The sequence below is a fragment of the Tamandua tetradactyla genome, chromosome 8 (assembly GCF_023851605.1).
Source record: "Tamandua tetradactyla isolate mTamTet1 chromosome 8, mTamTet1.pri, whole genome shotgun sequence".
NCBI classification, from domain to species: domain Eukaryota; kingdom Metazoa; phylum Chordata; class Mammalia; order Pilosa; family Myrmecophagidae; genus Tamandua; species Tamandua tetradactyla.
The window spans coordinates 108,092,562-108,117,487 of record NC_135334.1 but is presented as its reverse complement, the minus strand read 5'-3'; the positions used below and the strand labels follow the sequence as shown (position 1 = coordinate 108,117,487).

Below are 24,926 nucleotides of genomic sequence, written 5' to 3'. Positions count from 1 at the left end.
ACATCTCTCCCTTTGGTCTCACGCAGAAATTGAAGTCTTAAAATATGTATGATATCATCCTTTACCCTGTTTCCTGATCTACCCCAGTCCTATCCAGTCAGCTTCCTTCATATCTCTAGTTGAAGCCTGATTCCTTTTTCAACTTTTTAAATAGTTCTGGGGTCAGGGGGTGTGGGTAGTGCTGACTTTCACAGCTCCAGAGCTCTAACTCTGAGTCTCAGATGTCACATGAATACCTGAAGTTTCTGCAAACGGCCAGATTATATACAAACAGCTCAGTATCTCAGCATTTAGAAATAACAGTTACAACTCCTGAATATATGTGCCTACTGTAAGAGTTTACAATCTAAGACCCCTTACTGATCAACCAGCTTTTGACTTCAGTCACTGAGTTGTTATATTATACTTAGTCCATATGAGTGGGACATAATAATATTTGTCTTTTTTTTTCTGACATTTCATTCAACATACAGTCCTTAAAGTTCATTCACTTAGTTGCTTGCCTCTGCCCACTATATTCTTAATGGACTTTGAATAAATTTTATAGAGTTGTTTTAGATTAACAGAAAAATTGAGAAGATAGTACAGAGAGTTCCCATACTCAAACCATAATTTTCCATTATTAACATCTTACCTTAGTATGACACATCTGTCACAATGAATGAACATTATTATCCAATGAAGTCCAATCTTTATTCAGATTTCCTTAGTTTTTACTTAAAGTCCTTTGTCTTCTTCAGGATCCCACTAAGGGTACCACATTGCATTTAGTCGCCAGGTCTCCCTAGGCTCCATTCGGCTGTGACAGTTTTGCAGGTTCTCCTTGTTTTTGAGGACCTTGATAATTTTGAGGATTGCTGGTCAGGAATATTGTCCAATGGTCTTTAAAAATCTGAATGTGATTAGTGTCAGTCTGTGCATTTGTGTTCCAGCTTACCACAGATCCCGCATCTTACTTCTTTACACCCAGTCTTTGCGTTAGCTGCTGGGACCCTGATCTCAGGTCTGATTCAGCCCTCACCTGTCTGCTGAGCTCCAGATCAGAATCTCTAAATGCCTCCATCTGTGTTCTCAGCAGAAGGTCTGGCCTGCAGGTCAGGGCTGAATAACAGCTCATTGGTGGCATTATCATCCCTACTGTGTGCCTGCCCTTAGAATCTCACAGCCACCTCAACTTAATCTGTTCAAAACTGAGCTCATCACTTTCCTTCCTCATCTTCCTCCAAAATCTCTCCTTCTCCATGTTCCCTATTTCCATAAATGAAATTGTCAGTAAATTACCCAAGACTAGAAATCATCTTGTGCCCTTTCCTCTCCTTTGCTCCAATTTATCGTCAGATCGTATGCAAACTCTCTCTTGAACCCATGCAGGTCTCTCCACCTCTGTTGTCATCATCCTAGTCCAAGCCACCATCGTCTTTGCCAAAGTCTTCAGTAGTTGCCTGACTGTTCTCCCCACCAACAGTATTGCTTCCATCAAACCCATTGTTCACTATGAAGCCCCGGGGATCATTTTACTAAACAAAGGTGATCTTGCCTCTCCCATGCATGCAGCTCATTTAGTGGCTTCCCATTGCTCCATGAGAAAGTCCAATGACAAGGCCCTTTCTGGTCTGGCCCCCGCCCCCTCCCTGCCTCCTCTGGCAGTCTGTGTTTCAGCCCTCTGGGACTTCTGTTATCTCTGGAATGTGTGGACCTCTCTCTGGCCTCTGGGCCCTCCCATATGCCCTTCCTCCTTCTGGAACATTCTTCCCCCATTGGTCACTTGGATAACTCCTGCTCTTTCTTCAGGTCTTGGCTTAGATGACACTTCCTCAGGTCTTCCCTGATTCCCTAGAACAAGGCTAGCCCTCTGCTACAAGCTTGCCGAGCCCCTATGTGTCCCAGGCGTATCATTCATCATGCTATGTCATGGTTGTCTGATGAGTGCTTCGTCTCTAGACTAAGCCTACATGAGGGAAGGGACCAGCACCATCTTCACTGCTCTCTCACATGCCTAGATCATGTTTGAAACGTAGTAGGTTGACACAATAAATGTTTGTTGAGGAAAGGAAGTAAGGGAGCAAAGAAGCAGATGGGGAGGATGGAAAGGGGCAGCCTGACTTTTCTCTGTTCTGCAACCAGAAAGGCACAACTGGCATCTTCTTGCCAAACTGAGGACAAAAGCAGACACGGCCCAACCCAGCCCCCTAAAATTGAAAACTCATAAATGCAGGAATTCTGTCTTGCTCAAAGTTGTATCCTCAGCACCTAAAAAATAGCAAGTGTGATTAGAGATTGTTGAATGCATCAATTCATTCTAAGAACTATTTGCCCTGGACTATAACCAGTGGTACAGACAGCGAGAGAACTGCTATTTTCTGTAACTGTTTGTACATGTAAACAAACTAACAAAAATAAAAATTAAGGAAAAAATGGAAGTATTTCTCACTGGGCATCCTAGTGTTACCACCAACCAATTCATGTCGGTTAAGGATCTTACAAACCTGGGGTGATTGCCAAAAATGATGAAGCCATTTCAACATCACAGAAAGAAAGAAGTGCAGTATATTCACCAGACTACAATGTACATATTGGCTTTGTGTAAAGTTTCATCATATAGAAAATCAGAATGGTGGGTTTTTCAGTTTGCTAAAGCTGCTGAAATGCAATATACCATAAATGGGTTGGTTTTTTCAATGGAGATGTATTAGTTACAAATTTACAGTTTTAAGACCTTGGAAGTGTCCAAATTAAGGCATCATGAGTAAGATACCTTCTCTCAAGAAAGGCTGCTGGCATCCAGGGTTCCTCTGTCTAACAGGAAAGCTCATGCCATGTCTGCTGGCCCTTCTCTCCTGATTCTCGTTTCAATGGCTGTCTCCACAATGTCTCTGGGTGTTACTTTCCCTCTTTGCTTCCCCAGGACATTTCTGTCTCTTCAATTCTCTGAACTCTCTCTGAAATATCTCTCCCTCTAAAGGACTCCAGCAAGCAGATTAAGACCCACCTTGAATGGGTGGGGTCACTTTTCCGTGGAAACAACCTAATCAAAAGATCCTATCATCAATAGGTCTGCACCCACAAGATTGGATTAAAAGAGCATAGGCTTTTCTGGAGTACATCACAGAGTCAACCCAGCACAGGGTAAGTGTGAACTTTGGACATTGAGACCCTGAAATTTGGATCTGAGGCCACCGCTTATTTTGTACAGAATTCTTTGGGAAACCTATAAAATATCTTCACTTTATTTTCTTTCCTGTAAAAGGGGGTAAATGAGACCTGCTTGGCAGGGTTGTTTTGAAGACTGAGTATAGTGCATAAGGCACCTAGCATAGGGTGGCAAATACCAGGCATGCTGTCAATAAATTATTTAAAAGTACTCTTGCATTTCGGCTATTTAAAAGTATCATGGCTAGGCTCACACAGAAGACAGAAAGTTCATAAAATATGGCCTGCTGGTGGAAAGAGACACTATTTCTTGGCTGTTCTATACACTAAAAGAGGCACCATTTCTTTGTTGTTTTGTGCCCTAAAAAGGAAAAATGATGGCAGAGAAATAGGAAAGCAATAGTGACAAAGAGGCATGGGAATGAAACAAGAGAGTTTGATTTGCACCAGACCTTAGAGTCATGCTGAAGAACATGTCTCTTCTTTTCATTTTGCCCCCTGTGCAGGTTTGAATCTCTTGTGGACCCCAGAAAAGCCATGTCCTTTAATCCTCATTCGGTATTGCTGGGTGGGAGCTTTTTGATTGTTCCCATGGAAATGTGACCCACCCAATTGTGGATGGCAACTTTTGATTAGGTGGTTTCCATGGAGATGTGTCTCCACCCATTCATGGTGGGGCTGCTTACTAGAGCACTTTCAGAGGGAACCATTTTGGAGAAGAGCCACAAGAGCCCATGCAGCCAGAGACTTTGGAGATGAGGCAGGAAAATGCCCCTGGGGGAGTTTCATGAAACAAGAGGCTGGGAGAGAAAGCTAGCAGATGTCGCCATGTTTGCCATGTGCCTTTCCAGTTGAGAAAGAAACCCTGAACATCATCGGCCTTCTTGAACCAAGGTATCTTTCCCTGGATGCCTTAGGTTGGACATTTCTATACATTTGCTTTAATTTGGACATTTTCATGGCCTTAGAACTTGTAAACTTGCAACTTAATAAATTTCCTTTTTTAAAAGCCATCCCATTTCCATATTGCATTCCGGCAGCTAGCAAACTAGAACACCCTTTTTCTTCTCACAGTATTCATTCCTAAAGGATACCAGAGGCTGATCCCAGTGGGGTAGAAGGAGTCTCACTCACCCAAATGCCTGCTCATCTCCTAAGTGCTCGTTTTTTGTTTTTTTAAATGATATTTGTATGCAGCCATTTTAAAAAGTAACTTTCTTTCTTATTGTAAAGATAAATCATGTTCATTTTGGAAAATTCATACAAGCAAAAAGAAGGAATAATATTATCCAAAATTCAATGCTAAATAACTACAGAAAACATTTTCGAGTCTATCTGTTCAAAGTTTTTTCTAGACCATATCTACATAAACCAGTATGTTCTTGTACAACTAGTGAGGTCATAGGATATGTACAGTCCTGTAACCTCGTCTTTTCCACTGGCCATCTTTTCATGTCAGTAAATGAATGTATCTAATATCACAATGGGTGACCCTGGTAGACTTCAAGGGTGGCTGACCCCAAGAACTCACAGTGCCCTGGGCAAAGGCTTGTAGATTATTTGTTTCCCCTCCTGTGAACAGTGAAAACTGTATAGTCAAACTTTTGTCCAAGTCACAATGTTCCTCTACGGTGAATTCCCACAGTCAATCTTAATTTTCTCAAGTAAAGAAGACAGTGTTATCAAAGCGTCTAAATTGTAAGTGGGTTTTGGGGAAGAGGGAATGTAACTCCACACTATGTTTATTTCCAAATCTGTTCAGCTGCTAAGTTTTATCAAAGTGCTACCTTATTTCTGTTCAACAAATATAAAAAGTGAACAAGATAAAATCCCTGTCCTTGATGAGGGTTATCATCTAAAAGCATAGATGAGATGCAATAACTACAGCTAATAAATAAGTTTTCTCTGATTTAACACAGAAGTACCTGGCTTTTCACCATGGGAAGCAAGGACAAGATGGACATCGTAATATTAATAATAGCCAATGTGTAAGGGGAACTTACGTTGTCCAGGAACTGTCATATGTCAAATGGCATACTGTATTATTAAGTGACACTCATCATTTAATTCTCACGATGGGCCTAGGAGGCAAATTCTGTTGTTAAGAATGTTATATTGTTGCAGAAACTGAGATATGGAGAAGTTAAATAACTTGCCAATAGTTGCCAAGGGGTGGAGCTGGGGTTTGATTCGAGGCCCTTTGGGCCTGGAGCCCTCTACCCCTGAAACCCACTGCCTTCCTGCTGGGAGGGAGCGTAACAGCCACCTGGAATAAGCATTGGGATTTAACCTTCTAGGTACTGTGGCCTGAAAACCAACTTGCTGACATCTGACATGGTGGGGTTCATGGTGACCAATCAGTGCCATTTCCACACACCCATCGGCTTCCCTCGGATCCCAGTGGCTGCCTTGGCTGTGGAGAGAGGGGGTCGCTCCAGCGTGCATTGCTGACTTGCCCTGTTCCCATCGAAGCCTTCAAGGAGCCGCCCTCGGTAGATCCGCATGCCCTCGCTGATGGCTTTTTCCCCAGCCACCCGACGCTGGCACAGTTTGATACTTTGGCCTGTATCACTGGGTCTTCAGTCCACGTCTTTGTGAATCCAGCCACCAGCAGGCCCGAGGACTTCAGGAGCACCCCTCCCCCACCCCCGCCCCGGCCCCCGAAGCTGCTGAGGCCTGTGGCAGGGTGAGATACCCGCCCCCAGAACTGTGATGCTCAGAAAATAAAGTTCAGATTATCCTCTAAAGAGACTATTTGCATTTCCTTAACATATTGTGTTCTCTTCAAATGACTGTCAATTCCTTGAAAACTTTTATACAAAGTTATATGGTGCCGATGATCAAGTATCTCCTATGGCAGGCCCTGGGGCTTAGAACACAGTATTTCACTGGATCCTCCCAAACCTGTAATGCTCATGCCCCTGTTTTATAGATGAGAAAGCAGCTGGTCCCAGATGATTTAACTTGTGAGTCTGGCTGACTTCAAAACCCATGCTCTCAACCTCCACTCAGTATTGCCTTCCAGGCCACACCAGCTCCTAGGCCCAGGAAGAAAACCATAGAAAGCAGCCTTTTCCCTCAAAAGGAGCCCCACCCACTGCTTCTAAGCAACTGCCAGTGTTTTAGCAGCACAGCCCTATGCTTGTAATGGTCTTAGATTACCGTCTGATATGACTCATTAAATGTCCTCAGCTGCTTACGGATAACAGCCAAGTGACTTTTTTTTTTTGTTTTTAAGATGTGAACTTTGGTGCTGCAAAACCACTTTTCTTTCAAATATTTAAAACAACAGACAGGCCAAACCTTTGACGGTTTAACCTTAACAGTCAGGCGGTGGGTTGAAGTCCAGAAGTAACCACGAACGAAATAAAATCTTTGATGCTGAAACACGTAAGAACCCTACTTTGGTGCGATGATAAAAGTGTTAACCATTTACTGAGTGCTGACTAGACAAGCGCTTTGGGTCATTGCCTTAATTTAATCCTCATTGTATTTCTGTATGGTTGGTGTTATCACCACCATTTTTGAGTTGAAGACATTGAGGCTTTCAAGAGGGCAATTGGAGTTCTGGTATAAGTTCTCCCACTGCCTCGACACTCTGACCCCAGGGAAAACAGCTGGTTTATTCTTTCTGGATCTCAGGTTTGCTACTCAGGGCAGCGTAAACCCTAGTGACTTTTTCCAGTTTAATCCCTGAAGGTTTCTTGGATATTTGGAGATTCTCTATCCATTTTTGAATTGAGTTTCAATTCCCTGCCAAATATTACTAGTTTGGTATACCCTTGCGATGATAAAAAGGAGAAAAAAACACAAGTTGTCTTCCTTTGCCATGGTCCCTACCATCTTACCTGGTAATAAATAGATTTTGAAGTTTTAAGAACAAACGCTCATGCAATAATTCTAGAACTTGGAAAGACTATTAACAAGCAGCCTAGTGATTGACTAACCTGACTTCTGGCATTCAGCCTGTTTAGGAAGGTCAAAAGGAAGAAATCCCTTTATCAGTGTCACTTTTCAATCCTCGCAGTTCCCACGCATGCATTATCTAACGCCATCTTTGTAACCTCCCTGAGAGATGAGTTATTATTTTTATTATTATTATCATCCCCACTGTACAGTCAGGACAGGCCCTTCAGGAGGAAGGTGGCCTGCCCAAGATCACAGAACTCCTACGTGGCAGAGCTAGAATGCAAATCCATCCAGATCTTTGGACCAGTGTCCTTCCTGTCATCAACTCGGCATCTCATCTCAGGGAGGTTACAAAGACTCAGTTAGATAATCTCATCTCAGGGGTTCTGAATCTTCAAATGACCTGTGTTTTGCCACTAGTTTTTTTTTAGAAAGTGTGATGACACTAGTGGTGGTTTCAGCAAGAGTTCCAAATTGGAGGCAAAGTAGTGATTAAGAGGATGGGTTCACCCGTTAGAAAGGCCTGGATTTACATCCTGGATGTGATGTTTCCCAGGAGGGAAACCACAGATCTCAGTTCTCCCAGCGTGGTCCTAACTGTGCCATGGTCATGGTGTCTGCCCCTAATGCTTGCGGCCTCTGAGGTCAGTGGGCCATTCATTCACCCATTTTTCTTCCCTCCAACAGAGTTGACGTATATGTGCATTGATACCCCAGTGGGTGTTCAGACTGAGTCCACCCTCCAACAGCTGCCCCTTGACCACTTTTGGGCCTAGGGACACACATACTTATGGCTCTGCCCCCCTTTCGAAGATGCACCTGGGGAAGAGGGCCTCCCAGGCTCTAGCAGAGGCTTGGGGTCATTGGGGAAGGGGATTTGGGGGTCCTCCAGACTTGTTCTAGAAGGAGAGGCATAGTTCTGAATGCACAGAACCCTTTAACACATGACATCTTTAACCCACGAGGAGGCGCACAGCCAGAGGAGGAGCAGAGCGGGTCTTTCTAAATGCTAATGCTCTGTCCAGGATTTGGGGAGGTGCTGGTTAACACTCGCCCCCTTTTACAGGCAGAGGTGTCCTGGCCTAGATAAGCAATTACATAGCCACCTAATTTATGAGTCCTGTGACTTGAGATATTAGTTATCTTTAGATCCCTGACATGAATACTGGGGTTAAACCTAAGTGCTGCTCATCGGTGTTTTCGACCTACCCTCGCTGAGCAACAATAGGACTGCGATTCCCTGCCCTCTTGGAGTTGGCTGGAGCCATGCCACTTGCTTTGATCAATCAAAGTGAGCAACATTTTGTTGCCTGGGGCTTGACCCTCCAGTGCATATGGGTGGACATGGAGATACACTGCTCAGCTACCCCACTGCTGAGCCCGGAACCACAGCGCACTAAATTAAACCACTGTTGCTTTAAACAACTGAGATGTTAGTGTTGTTTGTTACAGCAGCAAAACCCAACTCATCCTCCTTGTCACAAGTCCCAACCCCATAGAGTTGTTGAGGGTTAAATGAGAAATGTATGTAAAGTACTTGGCCCGGTGCCTGGTACACACCTGTTAGTATTTATCCTCAGAGAAATGAAATGCTCATATGCACCCACAACACTAACCCATTCCAAGTTGGGAAAATAACTGATTCTTATCATTTGTTTCCATGGGCTTCCTTGGGGAATTGGAAATTTATAAAGTTTTGTATGAGAAAAACAGAGGTATTTAAAGCCTAGGGGAAGGTGTGATGCATAGTACATAGATAGGACGTCCCCAGCCTCAGACCTAAGTTGACCTGAATTGAAAGTGGGGTGGAGGCTGGGAATTGCTCCAAGTTCGTGCAAATCTCATGAGTTTAAGTACCAATGGTGCAATTTTTACACTGCTCAGATTTTTAATACCAGAATCTGAGCCAAAGCAGTGAACATTATGGCACTCATTGGTTTTCAGAAAGAAGTTCTAGCTCTATAAACTTATTTTAAGACTACAAAGAGGGTCAAATACCAGTTGCATGTTTTTGGAGGAAGTTGAGATTTTTATTATAAAGGTGGCAAAATAAATCCAGAGAAACTTAAAATAAAAAATTCTAGGCAGCCGTTCACTGCTTTACTCCACATTTTGGCTCAGCTGCTAACAAGAAGCCACGTAGCATTTCTGAGTGATATGACTCATAAACATTCGCTAGCAAGGGAACAGCTACAATAACCTAAGTAGGTGAAGAAAACCTTCAGGTTTTGCAGATTTTCTGCCTACACTTTTTTACACTCGAATTCATCGTGAAAACCTACAATAAGAGACGGAGGTACAAAATGTGTGCCCATGTTTTGCTTGGACAGATTATGGCTCCTAGCAATTAATGCTTTCAGTCACATTAAGCACATAAATAATGTTTTGTGACATTACAGTATTTCCCATTACAGATCAATTTTGTAGCATTTTGTTCATAATCAGACTTGAAATGTTACCTAAAAACGAAATATGCTTTCCTTGAAAGAGTCAGACCCTATTAGAAATCTAAAGCTTTACAAATCACCATGTTAGCAGTTATGTCCCCTAGCTAAGGTTTCCTTTCCTTAAATAGTGTTAAATTCAACCCCAGGAGCTCTGTTCTCTTTAAGGGTCACTCTTCTCATGTGCACTGACTTGAAAGGGAAAACTTAGTGTTCAAAATATATTTAACATCTTCCTGTGTGCAACTTAATAAACCAATCAGTTTTCCCTTTTGAGAAAAAAATAATTTAGCACCTTTAAAAAGCATTATGCTTATAATTAGGTTATGCACTATTATTTTCTCCTTCCTCTCCCCCCCTCCTCTGTCTCTGTCTCTATCCACATAGGTTTTCACTGCTTAAAAAAGATCAGTCCATTTCTAAGAGTTGTTCTCATTTCCTCACCATATAATCATATGCTGTCAATATGCAAAGAAATAAAGAGAACATATATCAGATTCAGGTATGTCGAGCAATGAAACTTAGTGCTAAACAGCAGAGATTTTGAAGCCAGGAACATCTGGATTTGAGTTCTGACCTCACTATTTAATTACTGTGGAATCTAGGGCAAATTACTCAATTTGCCATTCAGCAGATTTTAGCAGTTTTAATATTTCTTACAGAATGTTTTTTTCTCTGAGGAATATTTCCTTTGGTTCAAGCTACGAACCTTTCATTTGTTCAGCAAGTAGTTACTAAGTACTAATTGTAAGCTAGATTCTGCTGTTCTGGGTCCTGGGAAACAGCAGTAAATAAGAAAACCAGACTCCTCTGCTCACGGAGCTTACCTTCTAGCAGGAGCTAAGGCAGCATATGAACAAGATTACATCAAATAGTGTGGAAAACTGAATGGTGACCCCTAAAAAAGAGTTGTGTCCACATCTCCAACTCCCAGAACCTGTGAACATGACCTGATTTGGCAAAAGGATCTTTGCAGATGGAGGGAACTATATATTTATTAAACTGGTAAATAAAGGCATATTCTGAACATTCTAGTAATTAGATTTTTTTGAAAACTGCAGACACTTTATAATCTTATGTAATTAAGCATCTCCAGATGAGATCATTCTGGATTATGTGAGTGGGCCCTAAATCCGATGAAATGTCCTTTTAAGACACGCAGGGAAGAGGCCACGTGAGGATGGAGGCAGGGACTGGAGCTGTGCATGTCACAGACAAGGAACGCTGGCAGCTGCCAAAAGCGGGGGAGGCAAGGAAGGATTTGCCCCTAAAGCCTTTAGAGGGAGCAGAGCCCTGCAGATGCCTTGGTTTCGGACTTCTGGCCTCCAGAACTGAGAAGGAATAAATTTGTTGCTTTAAGCCACCCAGTTTGTAGAAACTATATGGCCGCCCTACAAAATACAATGGTAATGAGTAGCCGTAGGAAAATGAAACGAGAGTGTGACTCAGTGGGATGTGGGAGATGGATATTCTGAATCCGAGGTGACAGAACTTACAAAGGGCCAAACCTGGGAATGAAATGTGGTGTATTCAGGAGACAGTGGGACAGGAACACGGGAGGGGACAGGGAGAGTAGTGAGATGTCACTGATGAGCTGCCTGGGCCGAGTCTTGTAGGAACCACGCAGGCCGTGGTTAAAAAGTCTGGATTTTCTCCCAATTAAAACGTGTCCCAGAAAGACCTTAAGAGTTAAAATGATCTGCCAAATCCCTAACTAGCCTCAAGAAAGAAGGGTGGAGATACATATTTATCAGATTCACAAATTCTGAACATTCTAGTAATTGAATTAAAGACAAACAGAACTGTTGTCGTCTTATTCATGTAATTCCATCTCAATGTATAATTCTATATGAATAACATCACAGATAAAACATGTGAAGCCAAGCACCACAGGACACAGCAGAAAATCCTTTATTTCATTCACTTCCTTACAAGGTGGAATTTCAACCTGTCAGGGTTGCTTCTACAGGTTTATTCGATGTCCTGGAATCTCACCTTGACCTTATTCCACGGTAAGCTGTCCTGGGGCAGGTCCAGGGGTTGTGGGTTCACTGGGACCAGGTAGGGCATGTTCCAGGGCCCACCAGACTTTTGTTTCCATCGGATCCCACAGCCTCATTCCATTGGATGATCAGCAGGGAAATGGATTGTGTTTACTCTTTCAGAAATCAGATTTACCTCATTTACATGTCAAGAAAATTTTCTCAAGTATATTTAAAGTGTTTACTACTTTCCTCTGGTTCTTGAAATGTTTGACATTCATTTCTTCCTTACCTAAAATTCCTTTCTTATTCACATTATCTTTCTCGATTGCTTCTTGTAAAAAACAAAAGTATGGATTCATTCTGCATATTAGCAGTTCTGTACAGAAAAACACACAGAGGTTATGTTCCATTCACAAAAACAGCTCAGGTACAAAGTCAAGAAGAAGGAATGTGAATTATTAGACCTGCTTTGAAATAACTCTACCTAGATTAAACCAGGGTAACTAAACCAGACTTTTCCCTCACCAACTGTTTAACAGTGACCAACGGAAAAACATTTTCAGTTGAAATACACAGGAGTCGCTCATATATTGCCCAACGCCCAAACCACCCAACTTCTGAATAATGGGATTTCTTTAATTTTCATTTCCCTTGAGTTTAAACTTAATGGGAAAAAAACTTAAAAAGTTATATTTTAGCAATGTGTCCTCATTGAGAATTTACTAAAATTTTAGTGTGTTCTGAGAGAAATCATACATACTGAGTGGAAAACTATTTTTACCCCAATCTGCAGTAATAAGACGGCCTGTTTGGAGATGGAGACACAACTGGTGTAAGTTAGACAAGTGCAGCAATTAACCAAGACGACAAAGTGTACAACAGTCTGCCTTGTGACAGTGAGTGTGTTTCAGAGTTCATCATGATTTTTTGTGAGATCTTCCCCATAATTGGTAGCTTGGCTTCCAACAAACATGTTCCAGTTCTCCAATATCTCCTCTTTAGTTAGCTTTTCATCCTGTACGAGAGAGGACAGAGGTCTATAACAGAAGCTCCTGTAATTATGAGTAATAATAGTTCAGTATAACGTTCTTGTGATTTCATTGCCTTACATCATTGTAAGCACTCCATTTAATAATTAAGAAGCTGCTGGGTACCTTCATCTACCATGACCTGCACTGCCAAACCCCAAGTGGAACAGCTTCCGGCAATAAAATTGGTCCTAAAATCTATCAGTTAAGTCATCAAATAATTTAGAAGCGACAATCTATGTCAAAAAGCAGTGCTGGCATTCCCCAAACTGAGGACTGTGAAGAATTCCACTTCCCCTCTGTGATCTCACTGGATCATCTGACTCTCTCCTGAGAACTAGGAGTGGTGATCAAAGTATCAAGGTGGGAATAGGCAGGACTTCTAAATCTTTTTTAAACTTTTGGATATGTATTCAACAGGTGTTGAAATGCTAGGCGTCAGAGCCAGAAGTCTGTGCTCTCTGAGTTTTAAAGCCTGGGCTTCCACATGCCTTACACATCACTGATGTCTGATAAATACCCATGCATTGAACAAATGGATGAATAAGCTTGTCCTAGGGCAGTGCAGGCCATACTTCTTAAATCCATGTCCTGCCCAGCTCAAAGTTATGGTTTGCAATCTTAGATGTGTCTTAAGTAAGGCTCGTGGCCCAAAGCAGACCGTCCAGGAACATCCGGGTCTAATGAGCTCATGTGGGTTACCTAGAAGTTGGCTCGTGTTAACAGGTCACTCCTGTTAGAACGAGAATGAGAAAAACCAATAAGGATGCACCAGGTGGGCCAACGCTATCGCCAAGGAAGCAGACAAAGCCAGTCTTACGTAAACCGACTCCCTTCAATGGATGATAACAGAAGATCGCCACGTACCTTGTTTTGGTCTGACTCATACACCAGGTGCCTGGCCTCGGCCTGCGCGTGGTCGTAACCCTGAGGGAGGATCCAGTGGCGAATCTCCTCTTTGTCTAGTTTCCCGTCCTTGTTGAGGTCCCGGAACTCACTGAACTGTTCCCGTTCCGACAAAACCCAGTCTGGCTCAGGACCATTCTCCTCGTGGGAAAACATATCCGCTAGAAGAGAAGGTTGTTCTCCAGTTACAAAGGTAAATGGGAAGAGAAAAATCAGCAATAACTTGACCTCTTAGGTTTATGGGAAAGGTGATGACCAATCAAGAATCCTCACCCAAGCAGCTGGGGAGAAATTTCTCAATGAAAATAATGTCATAATTTATCCCCTGTGAAGGCTGGTTGGTGGAGTGGGAGGACTATGCTTAGGAGCCAGGAGAAGAATCCTCCCTCTCGCCTTTGACTTTCAGTGACGGTGATTAAGTTACTTAGCTCAGTGGCTGAGCCTTAAGTTTCCTTTTCTGTAAAACGGAGATTACACTTTAGAAATCAGAGTCACTGAGATTAAATGTGAAAGCCCCTGCAAAATACTAATGACCAACAACAAGCACTTGCTACGGTCCAGATACTATGCAAAGTATTTATTCACAAATGCATTTCTTCATTTGATTTTCACAACATCCCTAAGAAGTAGGTGCTATTATTATCCCCACTTTATGGATGATGCACTGAGGTGTAGACGTGCCTAAGGACCCATCGCTAGTATGAGAAGCAGAAGTCACGGACATGACTTCCAACCCAGTCTTATTCACTGTATTTGCTACCACTGTTTGTATCTTTTCCGGTGAACTTTCACACATTTCATTATATTTGATCCTTATAACAATCCTATAGGCTAGATCAACCCAATTTTTGAAATGGCAGAGAAAAGAAGGCAAAGTTTATCCACTGTTGGCTTTGCCACTAGGTCTTTTTGGAAAAGAGAGGTACGCTGTGGGCAGTTTTTCTTTAATAGAAGCACAGCCTGAAAGTGTTGGGAGGCAGAGAGAGATGGAAGCGAATGAAGAAAGAGAAGAGGCAAGACCCTTGGTTCAGCCACAGTGCAGACCCACACCTGACACTTGCACAATGCCCTGCAGTTTGAGAAAGGGCTGTTGGGGCGATTAGCTAATTTGAGCTTCATCCAATCCTACAAGGATAGGTGCTAGTTGTACCCATCTCTCAGATGAAGAAACTGAGGCTTAAAGAGACCATCTCCCAGGACTGTATGGTTAGTAAATGGAGAAGCTAGGACTCCTAACTCCAGGGTCCTTCCCACACCACCACCAGTTTTTCACCAAGTCTTATCCAAGGAAAAGACTGCTCCATAATGGAAAATCCCTTGCTAGGTCTCTCTTGACTGCAGATTCCTCAATTAGATCTTCAAGTGCAATGCCTCTTTCCCCAGTGTAAAGAATGGAATATTTCTTTCAGGGAAAGCCACTCCAAGTGTTTTGCCCTGACATTGTACTGTTCCAATGCAGAGCTAAGAAGGGCCGGGAAGAGTGAACATAAATAATCAAGGGCACTACATTGTTTTAATCAGTCATGTTTTTCTGTCAGTCTGATTCCATCATCACTGTCAAGACAAGATATCCAAGGGTCTGAAGGCTTTTCTCATTGTGGCCCAGACAAGGTAGCTGTCAGCATTTGTATTCTACAAAGGCAGTGCCAAAATCACATTAATTACCGTGGAAAGAGCTACCTGCCTATTATCACAGACATACAAGGAATAGCGTTCACTTCTTGGGATTAAAAATTTCTAATGATCAGAGGAAACTTTGCTTTTCGTTATTGAGGCACTTGTTTTTGGGTATGGTGGTACAGCCACAGAACCAGAGACTCCTAGCATCTCAGGTCTGGTTTTACATGTAAAGGTGATTAACTGTCTCAAATAAGTATATATAGTCAACATATAGCCCATTCCTCTTTCATAGTCCAGGACCCAAATCAAGTGATTTTCCAACTTTTACTAAAGTAAATAAAGGTTTTGGAAGGGCTTTGGTGAAAGGCAACCTGCATTTAGAGCCATGTGGCAGGAACTGCAGCAGCTGATGTGAACCCAGTGGAAAGTTCTCGTATGCCAGGAGGGCTCCTGGGCTCCTGCCGAGGGCTCACACCAGCGATGCTAGGTTCAGCACAAGTGCATTAATTAGAGTCTCATTCAGCCAGTGCTCATGGTTCCCTAAAAATGCACTCAACACTGCTTAAGTTATTATGCCTAACTTGGACAGTAATTTCAACCAAAGGATCCAAAAACCAGAGTCACAAAATAACTATATTAGGAGGCACGTGTACACAGTGCAAATGCAAAGAAGGAATTTTTTTTTTTTTGCAGAGAGCTTGGCTGTGGAGCATGGAAACAGTTCCACTGATCACAGACAGCTGCATCTACTCAGAGCTTTTCAGCACTGCTGGCCCACAGTCCAATTTTAGAGTCTGTCTCTTGAAACTTCGCTCTAGCCTTACTGTAAACCTATAGGATCTCCAATCCTATTGCACAAATGCAAAACTGGGCAGTGTGACAAAGGGCACCAGTCAGAGCTGTGGGGAGAACTGCTGACCAGCCTCGTGGTAGGGCCAGCCTTTTCATCTCTTCTCCAAGGAATGAGGTCTAATAATGGCTCTCTGATACAAGACTGTGAGGACTGGCCTGGCAAATCAGGCTGGAAGGCTCTGCTCACTGGAGGTCATGGGAGTGAGACCTACAAACTTGCAGCTGTTGTAAAAGAGACGTCTGGGGAGAAGCTAGACACGTGGGTGGAGGTATGTCACCCAGTTGGAGCAGCTGAGTGGAACTCCAGGCCAGCACTCACCGATATACTCATCCTGGTCCACAAACCCGTCCCCGTTCTTGTCAATGTCCTCCAGAGTTTCCTAGAAAGGAAAGAGGAAAACAGAATGTGAGATGGTCACATGAATCTGTAAATTCTAGCTCTTGTCTTCCTTTGTCCAGTTTTTACAGAAGAATGCTGGGTAACTTCTGACGTGTCTCTGTGTTTTGACCACAGAGAACAGGGGTTTCTATCTCCATTCCCCTACCTGGCAAGTTTAACAGGAGAACCCTCTCTTCAAACAAACATGTACCTGGGAGCCCAGAGTTGCTCTGATTTGTATCAAGAAGTGCTACCAGGCAACCATCTCCACCGTCCAGTCAAAACAAACCTCTGGGGTACCTGCAAGGAACCCAGCTTGAGAACAATTAGTCTAGGTGATTGCAAAAACGGATTCCAGTGCTGACACACTGGGACCACGAACACTGAGCTGGTTTCAGAAACACATGATAACAGTGGGCAATTAAAAAATAAAGGCAGTTTCCCGGACCACATACCCCCAAAATAAATAAAGGAATGTTGGACTTGTTAAGAGATTTTTGCTAGGGTCAGAAATGAGTTTATTGTCCATTGTCTCAGAAACTCAAAGGCAAACCTTGATCACAGTAAACAACCAAGAGCAGTGGCTGATCCGCAAGGCACCTAATCCACTTGCAGTTAATTCCCCATCATCATCCTCCTCTGCAAATTAGCTGTCACTAAATGGTGTTGGCGGGTAAGCAGAAATTACTCAAAGATCATGCTGGTCATGTGGATGGAACACGAGGCAAGAGGGGACCTACCTACAAACCCAGGAACTAAAAAAGTCCAGAGCTGACTATAAACAAAAGCTTCAGCCACCTGTTTCCCAGCAGCACTACAGCTGGAACTAGCCTGAGAGATCTGCCCAGGAAACAGGTGATGGCATTGATTTTATTGCCATGAGAAATGAAGACATTTGGGAGGTACTGAGATGGTATGGAGAACAACTACACTGAGAGGCCTTAGAAACACTGCCATCCTGCAAAGCCATGCAATCCAATCCATTCACTCTCCAAACACCCAGCTCTATGGGCAGCAAGCTTTTCAGCTCTAGTTTTTTTACTTCAAGTTTCCATATACTTTTAATAACTCAATGCATCCCAATTTGGAGTCTTTTTCTAGTTCCTCAAAGCTGAAAAATGGGGTAGAGACTAACTAGTTGGTCATGGAATCCACTTGTTCTTCCTGGGCACATAGCTAAACCCTATTTCCCTGCCTCCTCCCATCTGGGTGGAGCCAGTGGAATGTAACCTGAAGGGATGTGTCATTTCCTGGCCACAAGGGTTAAGGTGGGTTGTACCTTCTCCTCATTCCCTCTCTTTCCCTTTGCCTGGCAGCTGGTTGTTGCCAGCACGACCTTGAGGCCACAAGATGGCAGAGCTCAAGATGGAAGTAGCCCTGGTACTAGTCAGTGCTTGGAGAACTGCCTGGGAGAGCCACCTGATTGGGAACATTTGCACTGCACTTGATATAAACAAGAAATAAGCTTTCATGTGTTAACTGATTAACATCGAGGACTACTTGTTACAGCAGCCAGCCACCTTTGCTGGCTGACTAGGTAAACCAACATCCCAATGCATTCCACTTGAGTCCTTCTCTGATTGCCCTCAGGCTGCAAAAGGTTCTCTCTATGGAAGAAGGTTTTAGATTTTAGTACCTAACATTGAGTGTCGCCTTCTCTCTCAGCCCAGTCTCTTCATTTATCTTACCAAAACCACAATTTCCTTCATATACTCAAACTCCTCGGGGTGCAGGAAGGCAGTGAACTCCTCCCGAGTGGCTATCTGGTCGCCGCTGAGGTCTGCAGCCATGAACCGCCTCTCGTCACGTGGCAGCATCTTTTTGAAGGTTTGATGTTCTGAAGCATCATGTAACTCTTCAGGGTTTCCTGCAGGATGCAAACAGAAAAGCTTAAACCGTGAGTCTAAGGAAGGCATTTCCTTCCGATTCACTCATCCTTCATGCACAAACGGAAGACATGGGACAGAAGGCCGATCGAGTTTGCAGCATTCTCTTTCAGAATGCCTCTAGTATCTGCCTTTTCATTCTACCCATAATCTAGGCCCTAATGGCTTCTTGGAGGCATTCTAACAAGTGGTTAAGAGCACAGGCTTTGGACCATACTAATGCCATATCTCTCTTTCTAGACCTCTGCTTTCATCATTTCGTTTGTTGATCCAGAACAAAGAGGATCCCTGGTGCCCAGGACATTCTGTCTAAATGCCTGTGCCTGGCTTTCACAATCTCCCTTAACCTGGCCACGTATGTGCATGTGTGTCTTTTTTTTTTTTTTAAAGGAAAGACAGAGAGAAGGAAGGAAGGATAGAAGGAAGGAAGGAAGGAAGAAAGGGAAACATTTTTAAACATTTTCTTGTTTTATTGTATTCTGTTTCTCCGTTTTTTGTTACATGGGCTGGGGCCGGGAATCGAACCGAGGTCCTCCGGCATAGCAGGCAAGCACTTTGCCCGCTGAGCCACCGCGGCCCGCCCTGCATGTGTGTCTTTAGTTCTCTTCAGGCCTGTCTCCTCATTGCCTCTATCATGCACCCAGCAGGTCTACACCCTGGGCCTCTGCACCACCCGCCCCTACCTCTCCCCTAATCCAGTCTGTCTTCACGCACACCCTGTCCGTTACTGAATGCACTGCTGTCCGCAGCCCCTCCAACTGGCCCACCTTCCCCACTTATCTCTACCTCGCCAAATATAAACCCATTCTTCAAGGCCCGGCTCCCCAACCTCCCCCTCCTCCAGGAAGCCTTCCCTGACTGCTCCACTCCCCCACCCTTGGTTCTTACTATCTGAAACTCTGCATTTTGAAACTGTACCACACAAATGTTTTCTTTCTGTTTTGTTCTGGGTGCACGCCTCAGTGGCCAAGAACTCAGGGAGAGCAGCAAGGTAGGTCTAAGGCAGCTTTTATTAGTCCCCTGACCCCACTCCATCCCCTGTCTAGGACCTCACTCAGAGGAAGAACTTGCTGCATATTTAGTAAACAGAAGAGACTGTTACACAAGCAGGTTCTATGTAGGAGGTTGTGACAGGTCTCGTGCAAGAAGCTTGTTATCAGGGCCCCAGCTGTGTCAACATGCCTGCAGCCCCTCTTACCTAGATAGTAGCCATAGGTGGCTTGTTTGTATTCTTCCCAGGAAATCTTGTCGTCTTTGTCCCGATCATAATCCTTCCAGACTTTGGCAACATTATCATAGATGTATCTTTTCTGCACCCGTTTGATCCAGCTTTTCAGTTCCTCAGTGGTGACAAAGCCATCCCCATCATTGTCGATTCGATCAACAATCTTCCTGTAAGAAAAAGACCACAAGGCGATGTCAGCCTCATCCAACAGAAGGGCAGATAGCTCCAGAAGCTAAAATGCATAAACAATTAAAATGGAATCAGCTATTTGATGACACTGGAAAGGATCTATCATTTATCCCTTCCAAGAATGATATGCCTTTTCTCCAACCATTGCCAATGGCAGCCACTGCTAATGAATCACGCCCTTCTGGCCAGAAAAACCTAAATGCGGCTATAGAGTCCTTTTCAACATGTACTCTGAAGATAACTACGACTGGTAAGATAAAACCTATTAGCCCTCCCTAATTTAGACCAACTCCCTCATTTTAGGATAGAAGCCCAGAGAAATTAAGTGACTTTTCCAAGATCACACAGCCAGTATTTGGTACAGTGGGCATGAGAACCTAAGTTGGCACTAGGTCCAAAGCAAAACTGGAATTTCTATATAATCTAAATATGAGTGAGTTCTTTGTTTTGTTTATATCCCACCACCTTGGACTAAAAGATTTGAAACTTAAAGCAGAAAGAGACCAGCTCTTGCTGGACAAAGCACAAAATGTCGGGAGTGAAAAAGCCTTGACATCATGGAGTCTATTCAGGAAATGTCACCTACTGAGCAGCTCGCAGGAGCCCAAACCCCTGCCCGTGGGGTAGAGACCCTGATGCCCACTGGTGTCTCCTGCTCCACAGTTGACCAGCTTCTAGCAACTTCCAACTGGACTCCACCAAGGTACTCCATACCCAAGTCCAGAGTAAAGGTCAGCCTCGGAACTCACCATTCTCCTTCTCTAGGTACCCAGTTAGGGGCACCATCCTTTCAGGGAACTTCAAAGACACCCACAAACTATTACCAACATTTCAAAAAGTTTCGCCCAAGTAGTCCATTCACCTGTAATGAGGCCATCCATGCAGGCTAATAATGGCACTAGTTCTTCATTTTGAGTTGGAATTCTATCAACTCATCGGTAAAACTTTCATACTGTGAACAGAAACTCTGACCATTAAAAATGGGAAAATAATTCATTAATACTTAAGGGCAGGTAGATGGACGAAATCTCCTATACTTTTTTTGCAGAGAGGGAAAGGGTGAATAGTCAAAGCCCCCTTGTTGGAAAACAGGCTGGGAACCACTGCTCCACACGCTGCCTCCTTCACTCTTCAGGTCTGGTCTGCCACAGGAACCTGGGAGTCCAGGGGCCCCCCTTTCTCAGGAAAGTGTAAATGTTGCTAATAGCTTTAAAGTGTCCCCTCATTTGTGATTTAACAGATCACAAAACTAAAAGACCAAACCTCAGGCATCTTCACCCTTATCCCTGGGAAATCGCAGCCTGACACCACAGCTTTCTTTCAACAACCCACCTACTGTGTGCCAGGCACTGCCCCAGTCCTAGGAACACTGCTATGGATTACGTGCCCATCAGTCACCCAAGGCAACTCTGGGACAAAATCTCAGACCAGGGGAGAACAAATGACATCAGAATGCACACCCCTCATATGTAAAGGATAACATCTAACCCATTCCAACATCTAACCCATTCCAAACTAACCTCCAAGACACCTCCACCTGACACACAGTAGGGGCTTGATAAATCTTTATTGGATGAATAAATACGAGCTTAACCTTTCTCTTTTAAAAATCTCAGGAGTGAGATATCAGGGAAAGGCTGCTGTGATGTAGATAAAACTCAAGGATATAATCTGAACACCTGGCTTCCAGTCTTGGCTCTGGTTTCTATTGTCTGTGTGACCTTGGGCAAGTGTCTTGACTTCTCTGAGCCTCAGTTTTCCCCTCTGTAGACTGGAACTCGAAACTCCTTCACAAGGAGTTTTGTGAGGAATAAAGGAGAGGATGCCTGAACATATCCTGACTAAGATGGTGATTCTACTACAAGGGTGGGAAGAAAACAACACCACCCAGCAGGTAACAGAAATAAGCAGAGCCTAAGGCCACCTGGAGGTCCCCTGCCCTGGCCCTTGAACAAGGCTGCCCCACTCCACATCAGATGCTGACTGCCACCTGGGAAGCCAGACCCAGAGGTGTCAAGAGAAACCAGAAATCGGCATCTGGGTGTGAAATCACCCACATTTTAAATGTTGGGAAGTTATTCACATTTTTGAAGATTCCGTGTGGCCTGTATATGGCCATATGTGTGCCCTGTGGGTGTCATTTTGCAACCCTCTGGCCCGGGTGTCCAGAGGGGTCCTTAGGAGCTGTCGCGTTTTCAGAATCCATGGCCAGGTGGTGGTGACAAAGTTGCCCAGATCCAGTCACACACACCCCCCACCACCACCACCACTGCGGCCTAGATCTGGAGGGGACCCGAGGGGACCATTAAAGGAGGAGCTGGGGACAGGGAGGTGGCTTCTCAGGCTCACACCTGTTGAAATTGGGCCCATCATCTGCCCCCTCCCCCCTCCAGCCTGGACTTCCCCCACAGGTGAGTGATGCTTCCATTACCCACAGGTGGCTCAGGCCAGAGATAGAAGAGCGGCGCTCAGCCCCGCGGACCCCTGGGTTCCCCCTCCCTCCTCTACCCCATCCTGAGTCAAGAGCAGGAGCTGCCAGTTCTACCTTCCACGTGCCTCAGTTGTTCTCTGCCCTACTGCCAGTCTGACTTTTCCTAGCAACTTTTTAGGATGATCGCATTTCAACCAGCACAAGATAATATCTAACCTCCATCTCACTGAGGGACTTCCTGCTTTGCCCTTGGTTCTCTCTTCACTCCCTCCTCTCACTTCTTCCCTGTTCCTTCACTAGCAGTCTCCAAACCCTCATCCCCCAGAACAAGTTTCAAAACTTATATAATTGGGCTCTCTTGGGGAATGCTTTTCCCTGGCTGTGCATCTGGCAAGCTTTATCCCTCAAGCTCTGATCACGTGTCACCCCCAAACCCTAACCACCCCTCTTTCCACCCTGCCCCCTTGGGGCTCCTTCTCCCCAGATGTGCTCGCTGTCCCTTTCCGTGCCACCACTACAGCAGTTGTGTGCCGTGTCTGCTCACTCCTCCGCATTGGACTGTAAACACTTAAGACCTAGCGCATGAGGTTTCATCTTTGTGCTTGCCAGGTACATGGTACCTGGCTCACAGCAGCCATTCAAATGTCTGTTGCATGAAATAAAGAAGTTAAGACGCTCATACAAGGATCAAACTCGGGCCCATGCCATGAGCCCTTGCTTTCACCACTAGGCATACCATCCTGATGCAGGCATTACACTGGAAGATATGAGAACGCAAATTGAGCTCCCTACTCCAAATTCCAAAAATCTCTCCCGGGCCTCTTCTCCAGTGACAGACAGTGTTGCATAATGGCCACTCAGGGGTCCAGAATGAATCAGTCTCCAAGTGCCTCAAAGCAATACAATAGACCAAACTCAGCAATGGCGCCCATTGTTAAGTCCCAAACTAGAAGAGAAAGTACTTCTCTGCAAAATAAAAGGTAATTGTTTGAGGGTGACTTTGAAAGTCCAGAGATCTTTCTATCACAGTCAGGCAGACGGTGCACCTGCACAATAGGTATAATTTAGCCTCATATCCTAACCACACACACTGGCCTTTGGTACTTTCCTTCAGCAGAGAGCTGGCTGCATTTCTCTATACTGGGACATGAGAATCCTGCAGCAACCAGGATTTCCCGGGGCCAGTGCCCAGGGGGCAGACCTGCTTGGATGCCCTGCAGTCCAGCCTCCAGCTGGGACCAGGCTGGCTGCTGATCCGTCGCTGAATGGTTTCCAGATACTTTTGCACAAATGTCTGCATGATTCCCCAGGGTATCTTGGGCAGATAAGATGAAATGGACCAAAGTTTTGTTTCCCAGGTTTGGCTCCTGACCCAACTGCCTTCAACAGGGAAATTCACAGTCCACCCCCGAGTCACCCTCCAGTCCGTTGCCCCCAACAATTAGCTGCCAAAGAACTGATTACTGGAACAGGAACTAGGGGACCGGTTTCCATTCCTGCCCCACCTCCCATCCCCTAACCCTCTTCTTAAGAATCGGATTTTTATATTCCTAGGCCAGATTTACCGGGAGATTAAACCAAAAAGGCAGGCGGTCCCCAGGGCCAGCCCAAAGGCATCAGCCAGGAGTCAAGCCTCCCCCTCGGCGTATTCCCTTCATTTTTTCCCATTTATGTTCATCCTTGAAATTTCCTTTGCAGTGTCTCAAAGTCCCCTTCTGCGAGAACTACCGGGGTGGGGAAGAACTCGTGTCGCAAAAAGGCCACTTTGGACAAACTCTTCTTTCCTACACTCTCTCCCTTCCCCTCTGACGCAACCGAGGGGAGGGGGCGGGCCCTCGCCGCCCTGGCTCCAGCGGCTGCTGCCACGTTCTCGCGTCCCCGCGGGAAGCCACCCGGGCCGGGACGCTGCAGCGACCCCCACGCGGGGGTCCCGGCGCCCGCGAGCAACTTGGCCTGGGCCCCGCCGCCGAGCCCGGCAGCCCCCCGCCCTACGACCCACGCGCCCGATTTCGCTTTCGCTTTGCCGCGCGCGCCCCGCGTGGCCTCCTCCCGAGCGGCCCCCGGCAGCACCTGCACCCGCCCCGAGCGCGGCCCGGCCCCGCGGCCTCACCCCAGCCTCTCCTTGCTCTCCTCCGGGGTGAGCTGATCGAAAGTCTTGGAGTCCTCCTTGCCCAGGAAGGCCTCGTGGTCGTACTGGAAGCTCTGGTTGTCCGGCGGCCGCTCGCCCAGCTCCGAGTCGGGCCGCACCACGCGCTCCTTGCGCACCGTGGGTTTGGCTCGCAGCGCCCAGGGTGCCAGCGCCAGCAGCAGCCCCAGCGCCAGTCCCAGGCGGCGGCCGCGGCCACCGCGCGCCATGGTCCAGACGAGAGGGCGGCCCGGAGGGAGGGCCCGTGCGAGCGACGAGAGCCGCGGGTCGAGACTGGGGGCGCGGCGGCGGCGGCGGCGGCGGCGGGGCTGGGGCCCGGGCGGGGGGAGGGGACGGCCCGGCGCGGCAGCCAGTGCCCGCCCCGAGCCCGAGCCGAGGGGCGCGCCCCGATCTCGGGCCGGGAAGCTTAGGGCTGCCCCCGCTCACGCGCCCATTGGCCCTCCGGGCTGCGGGGGGAGGCCCGGGCCGCCGAGCCACGTCGCCTGCCTGGGGTGGTGGGCGCGGGGCTCGGGTTTCGCCTCGGGCCCCTCCCCGCGATCTCATCACGAGGGGCGGGCCCAGGGGAAGCGGGCTGGGGACTGGAGGGCTCCGGAGGAGACTGGGAAGAAGTTCCTTTTCAAGCAACAGATGTTCTGGATAAAATGCCCCCTCTCTTCCTCCAGTTCCGGAGGGCTGAAAGGAGGGAGGCGCTGCCCCTCCCCAACTTCTAACTGGGGTCCTTGATCTCACCCGACACCCCGCCTCCAGATACATTGTTAAACTTCAACCCCACCTAC

General features: G+C 45.8%; 1 protein-coding gene and 1 long non-coding RNA gene across 2 annotated transcripts in view; one reads left to right on the top strand and one right to left on the bottom strand.

Moving 5' to 3' along the window:
* Nucleotides 1-5,866, top strand: part of LOC143644827 (uncharacterized) — a 75,401-nt gene extending 69,535 nt beyond the window's left edge. The window contains exon 3 of the long non-coding RNA XR_013156888.1: nucleotides 5,448-5,866. This is a non-coding gene — a long non-coding RNA (uncharacterized LOC143644827). The remainder of the gene's footprint in view (nucleotides 1-5,447) is intronic.
* A 5,532-nt stretch (nucleotides 5,867-11,398) lies between these two features.
* RCN1 (reticulocalbin 1) lies at nucleotides 11,399-24,374 on the bottom strand. Its single transcript, XM_077114308.1, has 6 exons — nucleotides 24,115-24,374; nucleotides 19,358-19,551; nucleotides 17,962-18,140; nucleotides 16,214-16,274; nucleotides 13,384-13,583; nucleotides 11,399-12,503 (listed from the first exon to the last, which is right to left on the bottom strand). The coding sequence occupies exons 1-6, from the start codon at nucleotides 24,357-24,359 to the stop codon at nucleotides 12,396-12,398; spliced, it is 987 nt and encodes a 328-aa protein (XP_076970423.1). The 5' UTR covers nucleotides 24,360-24,374; the 3' UTR covers nucleotides 11,399-12,395.
* Nucleotides 24,375-24,926: the final 552 nt, after the last annotated feature.

Bases quoted from the DNA above. Each gene is read 5' to 3' on its own strand.
- RCN1 (XM_077114308.1), bottom strand. From the start codon at position 24,359: ATGGCGCGCGGTGGCCGCGGCCGCCGCCTGGGACTGGCGCTGGGGCTG. The intron at 18,141-19,357 runs GTAAGAGGGGCT...TGCATCCTGCAG, and splicing joins CACCTATGGCTACTATCTAG to GAAACCCTGAAGAGTTACAT. The intron at 13,584-16,213 runs GTGAGTGCTGGC...CTTCTCTTCTAG, and splicing joins GGACCAGGATGAGTATATCG to CGGATATGTTTTCCCACGAG.